The 9,008-nt window shown below is 51.4% G+C and overlaps 1 protein-coding gene across 5 annotated transcripts in view; it reads right to left on the bottom strand.

Annotated features, from left to right (window-relative positions):
* The window catches only part of GRIK5 (glutamate ionotropic receptor kainate type subunit 5), a 53,098-nt gene that overhangs the window by 16,683 nt on the left and 27,407 nt on the right, over window positions 1–9,008 (bottom strand). For 3 of the 5 annotated variants that reach the window (XM_019629043.1, XM_019629047.1, XM_019629045.1), the window contains 3 exons: window positions 2,165–2,281; window positions 1,853–1,962; window positions 1,224–1,397 (listed from right to left, as the gene is read on the bottom strand). In XM_019629043.1, coding sequence (XP_019484588.1) covers window positions 1,224–1,397; window positions 1,853–1,962; window positions 2,165–2,281 — 401 coding nt within the window. The remainder of the gene's footprint in view (window positions 1–1,223; window positions 1,398–1,852; window positions 1,963–2,164; window positions 2,282–9,008) is intronic. The other 2 variants (XM_019629044.1, XM_019629046.1) reach the window with 1 other exon arrangement.

The raw sequence follows: 9,008 nt of genomic DNA, 5'->3' as shown, positions 1-9,008 counted from the left end.
TCTGCCTCGCCAGAGAGGAGCGCAATGATGGTGCCAACTTGGGCCAGTGAAGCAACATCCTCCACAACTAGATTGAAGAACAAAACGACAGCAACTTCTCTGTTCCCCTTCCCCCAATTCCCCAGCACTGTTCCCATTCCCCAATTCCCCAATAAAAATCTTTTAAAAAAATAAATAAATAAATAAAAATAAAGTAAATCACTCCCGGGCCTGCCTAGTGGCTCAGTTGGTTAAGAGCTCGCTCAAGAGTGCAAGCTCTGAGCAATAGCGGTTCGAGTCCCAGGCTGAGCTGAGCAGACGCTGAGCTGCCAACAGGTGGCAGGATGGCTCAGCTAAAAAAAAAAAAAAGTAAATCACCCTCTCTCTGGGTGTCAGTCTTCCAACCCACAAAACCGAAAGAATATTCCCTGTCCCAAGCGTTCTCCTGTCTTCTGTGGTTCTAGTAAGGGAAAGGAGATGAGAAGAGTTACATGAACAGCAGCCAGACACAGCTACTGCCTGAAAGACAGGGGTAGCAAATGTGAGTGCTTACGGAGACCAGGCCAGAAAGTGACTGACGGGGGCAGAGGGGACTGACGCCGACGGAACAGACATCAGTGCCAGATGGCAATGCCAGCTGAGCGCCACCAGATCGCCCACATTTTATAGAGGAGAAACCTGGATTTATTTGTGAGTGAATGTGCCCAATGTTTAAATGTTGCCAACATATTTTTTTAAATTTTAAACTGTGGGCCAGACACCACACATTGTCGGTGCCTGCTCTCTGACATGTAGCTGCCTGGAGCTTGTCACAGGGGCAAAATAAGTTCTGTCCAAGCTACTGGGTCCCCATGGGGCTTTGAGGGCACAGGTGTCCCTGTCTGGGCCTTCGCCTCAGGACAGTGAAGGCTGTCTGGGCTCGAGGACTCCAAGCCTATGTGGCTGCCGGGCAATGTCCGAGAGCGCTAGCACCAGTACCGTTCTGATTATGACCCCTCACGTCAGCAGAAGCACTTTTCCATAACAGCCTCACTGAATCCTTACAACCTGAGTCATGGGCATTTTTATCCCCATTTTTCAGAGGAGGAGACTGAGGCATGCAGAGGGATGTGGCTTACCCAAGGTCACACAGCTAGTGAGTGGCAGGACTGGGGCTCAGCTCTCCCTACCCTATTCCCTGTCACACAGCTGGTGGGGCCTGGGGACCCGCCCAGCCCAGGGCAGACAGACAGAAAGCTTCTCACCAGACTCCGCTGACACAGCGTGTGGACAGCGCCCGGGGCATGATCTCCGAGCCTTGCTGCATGAAGCCCCCAACGGGGAACCAGAGGCTGTTGCCTAGCGTGTACTGGTTCTCCAGGATGTGGGGGCGTGCCCGCAGGCATGGGTGTGGGTTATACCACTCGTAGGGGCTCAGCCTGCGGAGAAACAGGGTAGGGTAGATGGGCAGGGCCAAGAGGGGAGACAAAGGAGAGAAACAGCAAAGAGACAGAGCCACCATGATTAGGAGAGATAGGGGAGAGACAGGAAACAGACGGGAAAGAGATGGACGGACACGCGCGCGCGCGCGCACACACACGAGGTAAAAAGAGTAACACATGGCGAGAGGCAGAGAGACACCCACAGAGATGCAGAGACATAGAGAAGGCAGAAAGAGACAGAAAGAGAGACAGAAAGAAATAGAGAAAGACAGAAAGAATGGGAAGGGGAGAGCACCAGAGAGAACCACAAAGCAAGTCAGAGCCACAGGGTGAAATGCAGAGACAGGGTCAGGATGGTCCAGACAGATGACAGAATGTGCAGGTCAGTCATAGGCCCCCAGCTCAGGCCTCCTCCCTGCCCTCTCTTCCCGGGCAGCAGGCAATGGACTCACCTGGCGGCCAGGAATAGCACACAGCTGACAGCCAGGTAGGCAAGAAGCATGAAGAGCCATACAGCAGGGGAGAAGGGGTCCAGGAAGGAGAAGTAGCCAGGCTTGCGGCCCTGGGGGGGAGAAGGAGTAAGATCTGGAGCCACCCTGACCTGAGCCACATCCCCAGTCTCTGCCCCTCCCCACCCAGAGGCTCAGGAGCTCAACTGACCCTTCCCAGGTCCAGCCCACAGCCTCGGCTTCCCTTGGGGACACAGTGTCTGGCCCCACCGGCAGCCCCTGCCTCCAGCCTCCACGTCTCCAGGGGAACCGTACCATGTGCACTCGGTAGAGAATGCTGATCCCCAGGGTCATGAAGGGTTTGGAGAAGTCGATGACCTTCTCCCGCTCGGCTGTGATGGTGAACGCGGCCACAGCCAGGTCTGCCTTCTGCTGGAGGGGAAAGCAGGGCAGGGGCAGAGGGGCAGCCAGGGAGACAAGACGGGCAGTTAGGGAGAAACGCATCCAGGGAGCAACTGAGAGAGAATACCAGAAGCTGAGAGAGGGGCGAGGAGTGGACAGGAGGGGTCAGAATCCTGGACTGGCTCCCGGAGTGCCCCAAACGGGACCCTCGTCATCTCATGTCTGCTGTAAGAGGCTTTGGGGCCTCCTTCCTGCCTGCTGCCCCACCCCATCCAATCCCTCCTGCCCCCATCAAGTTCATGATTAAGGTACTGCTTTATAAAACCTACCACTGACCCTCACCCCCCACCACCACCCCTGGGTCCCGGAGAGAGCCTAAGATGGGAGTTGAGATGCCTGCACGCCAACCCACTCAGACTCTCTCTTGGGACTTTCATTTCTTCTGTCTTAGTTAACAAAATTTGTCATGTGCTTATTCTGAGTCAGGCTCCATACCAGGCAGCACTTCCTAGAGGTTACCTTGTGTGATCCTCCCAGCAGCTCCCTGAGGGCCACTACATAGCCCCGTTTTATGGATGGGGAAACTGAATCTCAGAGAGGCAAAAGCACTAAAAGTAAAGGCAGAAACTGTGACCTCCATTCTCCTGCCCCTGGCAGGCACCAGCGACCTAGATGTGTGCATAAAGGCATCCCCTTGACACAGGCCCAGTGCCCAGCTCAACTGAGATCAGAACTTTGGAGGAAGCTGCATGCGGTCTCAAGTCGGGGAGGGGTGCCTGGGGTCCAGGTCTGAAACGGTGCGGGCTGGGAGTGGGTGAGGTAAGACAGAGAGAAGGGTTTAGGTGGGGGTCTGGCTGGCACACTCAGAATCCCTGATCCAAAAGGGCCATCTCACACTGGTCCAAAGTGGACATTAGCTGGCCTTTGGCTGTGGGTAGGACACAGGCTGAGAAAAAACCTGGCACTTCTCCTGCCCTCCCCTCAACTCCCACGGACATACACACACACTACACACGTGATCACTGTACCAGTCATGTCGATACCACTACTACCATGTGCACACCAGCCCATACCCACATATGTGTGCCCAGACACAGGCTGACCAGTGACACACCAGCCACAGATGCAGGTAGACAGATGCGTGCCCTGTACACAAGAGCAGGGAGCAGCAGACACACACGGGGGGAGCAGGCACACCCTAGAGGCACAGTACACACACACATACACACACACACACGCAGCCCTCACATGTGTACATACATGACAGGGCAGGGTGTTGGGAGGGGCCTGGTGAGGGAGTAGGGAGCCCCAGTGCTTGCTGGGTGACCTCGGGCAGGGCCTTCTGCATCTCTGGGTCTCAGTTTGTTCATCTGTAAAATGGGGGTGGGTGTTGGGACCTGCCTCCCAGGATGTCCCTTCCAGACATAATGATTCCACCCCCCAGACCTCAACCGGGCCCCAGCATTGATTTCAAATTCAAGCAGAAACCTCCCTCTGGGACTGAATAAGAGTCAAGGTCCTAGATCACTGGCCTAGGAAGAGACACGCACTCATCTTGAAGGGGCTGAGACTGAGAGCACACGAGATAATATAGGCTCAGGCATGAGAGAGGGCACAGCCCCAAAAGATAACCACAAGGTAGAGAGGTGGCACAGGCTGAAAACAAAACCAAGGTCAAGGAGTGAGCACGTGGGCCCACAATGAAATCCAGGGTCAGGGAGAGAAGAGACAGGTCTCAAAGACAATTCCAGGGGGCCGGCCAAGTGGCTCAGCTGGTTAAGAGTTAGCTTAAGAGTGCGAGATCTGAGCAACAGGGCCACTGGTTCGATTCCCATATGGGCCAGTGACGCTGTGCCCGAGCTGAACTGTCACTGAGCTGCCAACAGGTGGCAGGATGGCTCAGCTGGTGAGAGCATGTGCTCCTAACAGCATGACTGCCTATTCAATGGTGGGCTACACCGCCTGCAACTAAGACTGAACTTGGCACCTTGAGCTGAGCTACCACCTGGATGGCTCAGTGGATAGAGCATGCACTCTTAACAAAAATGCTGCCAGTTCGACTCCCGCATGGGATGGTGGCTACACCCTCCCACAACTAAGATGGAGCACAGCACCTTGAGCTTAGAGACCACGAGCTGCCGACGGGCAGCCAGATGGCGCCCTCCACAACTAAGGCTGAAGAACAACAACTTGGCTGGTCCCCTTCCCCAATTCCCCAACACTGTTCCCCTCCCCCAATTCCCCAATTAAAAATAAATTAATAATAATAGAAAAAAGACAATTCCATGTCAGGAAGAGAGGACAGACCCAAAAGATAAATGAAGAGGAGAGACATATGGCACAAGTCAAACAACACAGGGCAAAGGAAAGATGGCAGCAGCCCCAGCATGACTTGGGAGAAGAGAGAGAAGGCACAGCCCCAAAGTCAAATCCAGAGGCGGTGATATGTGGCAGGGGCCCAGAACACAGCTGGAATCAGGGAATAGCCTTGGGAATCCCTGGGTGCTGAGAGTAAGGAGTGTTTCCCCCCTTTCATGTGCATTGCCACTTTTATGACTCACATGTACATTGTCAGGAACAATCACAGCTAATATAGGAATCCGATGATTTTTGTGCACCCACAGGAGGTGTGTCTTGGCAAGGCCCTCCACAGGGCCCTGGTGGTCCCCAGGACCAAAGCTAGGCAAGGCCTTGCAGGCCACAGTAACGAGTTTGCATTCTACTCCAAGGCAACAGGACATCACATCACAGGGTGTGAGCAAGGGGGTGATGTGATCTGACTGCCGTGAGACTAGACCACAGGGGCAAGAGTAGAAATGGAGGCGGTGAGTGATGGCATGCATGGAGATGCTGGGGGTGGGGCTAAGAGGGGGCAGACTGAGAGGGTCAGATGTGGGTTTCACTCTGAAGCGGGGACACACAGAGCCTTAAATGCTTCAAGTTCCATCTAGGCTCCTCTCACCTTTGGAACCCCCCTCCTACCTCCTCGTCTTACCCCTTCACTTCCCAGCGGACACCTATTTCTTAGATAAGACTTCCCTCCCCAAGGGGACCCCGACAGTCATTTAATCCGTAGAAAGAAATCAGGAAGCATTCAAACGTTGACCCACCTGTCTAAATTAGCCTAAAAGCTAACCAAGGCACTTGTGATTGTCCTCCAGCCCAAACTCGCCCTCTACACCAGCTCTGTGCAAACCATGTTTCTGCTTCGCCATCAGCTCCCTGTCAGCCTCTGCCACCAGGGGGCACTAGAGGGAAGCTGCAAGGCTCTGAGATCTCCAGGCTCCTTGCTGCACCCACAGCAACGGTTCTTCCCTGGGGCAGCAGAAGAAGCCAGTTTGTAGCTTGCAGAACCAGCCTCACTGAGCTTGGGCACACCAGCACCAGTCAGTAAGCACCTCCCTCTGTTTCCAGTAATTTCTTTCCTTTTTTCCTTCAAATGTAGCCACTTCCTGCCTTGCTTCTTCCAAGACACCTGAGAGCAAAGGTGTGCAAACTATGCCCTCAGGCCAAGTCCAGCCCACCTGCCTGATTTTGTAAATAAAGTTTTATTGGAACATAGCCATGCCCATCGGTTTATATATTTCCTATGACTGCTTACCCTACAACAGAAGAATCGAGTAGTTGTGACAGTATGGCCTGAAAGCCAAAAATATTTACTATCTGGCCCTTTACAGGAAAAGTTTGCTGATCCCTGCCTCCGACTTCAACTTTTACCCTCCCAGTTACCTAGTAAATGACTTTATTCCTAATAAATCATTCTCTTCATTCAAATATCTGGCATGGCTTGTCTCCCGGCAAGACCCCGACTGATGCAGAAATGACAACACCCCGGTCGCCTGAGAACTCAGGCCACATGGTCACTCACTGGCAGCTTTTTGGTCTCTAGGAGGGCCCAGTCACGAGTGGTTTCTCACAAGGAGAATAGTTATCTGCAGAGAGAGCATGACTTGCTCCCAGACCCTAGAGGTCTGCGCTGAGTCGCTTCTTGGTGGCTGCATCCCTGCTTGCCACCAGTTCTCTGCACATCCCTGGATCTGCTGGGTCAGCAGCCCAGGTGGCAGATGAGCTTGCCCACAGCCAGGGCCACTGCAGAGCCTGCGTGTGCTCTGGCCTCCCTCAGGATCAAAAGCCAGATGGGTTGTTTGGTAAATGGGTTGACATAGCTCACTCAACTTAGACCAAGGTAGAAGTGGCTGCCCAAATCCTAAAACCCACCAACTGTTGCCAGTATCAGCCAAACAGCTTCTCCCACCCCCCTACCCTCGTCTCCCTTGTCTGAGTTCCTAAATTTTAATCTTTCCAACTTCTTCCTTTGTCCTCTCAGCCCTTGGGGGTGGTAGCTGCTTGCAGTTGCTACCTCCACGATCCCTTTGTTTTCTTTTTACTCTTTCAGTCAGCAGGTTAACAACTTTCCATCTAGTTAACAATTCTTAAATCAAATTCTCTCTTTTCTAGTAGCTGGTGCTGTTTGTCTCCAAATTAGAGCCTGACAGATGGATGTCAGCAGTGGATTTATTGCGACCCCTTTCCTAAATGCAACTTCCTGCTCAATGTAGTAGGCCAGCGTGACGCTGTGTGGAATGCGGAGACCAAGTGTTCTGTGGCCTCTATGATGGCAGGAAGCGAGAGAGTTGATATTGCCCTGAGGCAAGACTGAAGGCGTGTGCTCCTGGCTTCCGTGGTCCTCAGAAAGCCGCGTGCAGAAAAATCGTTTGCCAGGTCAGTAGTTTGCACCAGCTGCCAAGGGTTGTGTTGACCTGCTCCAGTAAAGATACTATATTTGGGCCAGCAACTGCAATTGGAGTCTCCACCTGATTACATTTACAATAATCCACAGCCACTCTCCAAGACCCATCTGCCTTCTGCACAGACCAAACAGACCAGTTGAACGGGGATGAGATCACTACCCCTCTTCTTTCAAGCCATTAATGGCGGCACTAATCTCTGCAATTCCCCCAAAGGATGTAGAATTGCTTTTGGATTACTATCCTGGGAAAGATTGGGGAGTTCTAGGGGCTTCCACTTGGCTCTTGCTACCATAATGGCCCTGACTCCACCGGTCAGCTCTGCCAGCTGCCATGAGTATCTATTCCAATTATACAACCAGGTTTTGAGAAAACACAGGGTGGGTCCACAGACCTAGCAGGCCCATTCTGAAATGAACTTGGGCTCAGATCCTATCTATCACCTGACTACAAAAAGCCCCACTGTGGGCTACCAGTCAAAGCAGGAAAAATGAGAATGACTTGCCATCTATAAAAATGACAGGGAGTTGTCTAAATATCTAAAAGCCAATCAAAATCCTCAGTGCTGAGAAGGAGCCTGTCTAGATACTGGTGCAGTCTTTCTAGAAAGCAGTTCAACAATATATAACCAAAGCCATACAAAGGGTCTTCCTCTTTCACACAGTCATTCTATTCAGAGAATCAGTCACTCAGCTGCAATGCAGGCAAAGCTTTTGTGCATAAAGACGTTTACTTATTGTTTATAACAGCACATATAAACAAACAAAAACACCTGGAAATAACTACATACAAAAAAAAGTACATCCACGTGAAGATTAATATGCAGCCATGTAACATTCTGTTTAGGTGAAAACAATATTATTTTTAGCCTTTCAGATCGGCAAAGACTTTTAAAAAAGATTGATAATATCCATTGTTGGCAAGAGTGTGGGAAATTTTGACATTCTCGCGCACTTCTGGTGGGAATATAAATTGGTGGAGCCTTTTGGAATGGCCATTTGGCAGTATCAACTTAAAAAACATTCATACCCTTTGACCCAGCACTTCCACTGTTTGGAATTCATCCCTCGGGAGCACGCCCACAAATCCACAGGCCCAGCTGATGGTGGCATTGTCCATACCAGCAAAAACTGGAAACCAACCAAATATCCATCAATAGGGGATGAATTAAATAATTCACACTCAGCCGCACAATGAAATCCATATTGCTCCACTTGAATTTCAAACAGGCATCTTAAACAATCCATGCCCAGAGATAACTTATTTCCCGGACATCATCAAACTGCTCCTTCCACATCCTCCTGGTGGTGGAAAGCGGCCTCACCGCTCTCCCCACTGCTTAGGCCAAACCCTGCACACACCCTCTCCCTCTTGCACACATCCCATTGGTGGCACTCCTGACACAGCTACCCCTGAAGCGTAAGCCAGCATCTTCCAAACCCTCCAATGGCCATCCATATGGACTGTCCTGTTTGTACTCTTGCCCCAGTACAGTGATTTCTCAAGGGAGCAGCCAGAGTAATACTTCTTAAATGATTTAAAAGTTAAATCAAGGTCACACATCCATACAATGGAAGTAGCCCTAAAAAGGAATGCAATACCAATCCACACTACAACATGGATGAACCTCAAACACATTATGCTGAGTGAAAAGAAGCCAGACACAAAGGGCCACAAACTGGATGATCCCATTTATATGAGATGTCTAGAATAGATAACTCCAAGGAGGCAGAGAGCAGACTGGGGGTCGCCAGGGGCTCGGGAAAGGGCGAATGGGAACTAACTGTTTAATGGGTAGTGGTTATGGCGTTTTCTTTTGTGGGTCATGAAACTGTTTCAGAACTAGACAGAAGTGGTAGCTGTACAACATTGTGAATATACGAAATGCTACGAAACTGTACACTTTAAAATGGCTAATTTTGGGGCCGGCCGAGTGGCGCGATGGTTAAGAACTGGCTTGGGATGCCAGAGGGCCCCGGTTCGGATCCCACATATGAGGGCCAGTGACA

The sequence above is a fragment of the Hipposideros armiger genome, unplaced genomic scaffold, assembly GCF_001890085.2.
Source record: "Hipposideros armiger isolate ML-2016 unplaced genomic scaffold, ASM189008v1 scaffold_824, whole genome shotgun sequence".
In the NCBI taxonomy this organism is placed as follows: domain Eukaryota; kingdom Metazoa; phylum Chordata; class Mammalia; order Chiroptera; family Hipposideridae; genus Hipposideros; species Hipposideros armiger.
The sequence above is the reverse complement of the archived record's forward strand: the minus strand, read 5'-3'. Positions and strand labels throughout refer to the sequence as shown.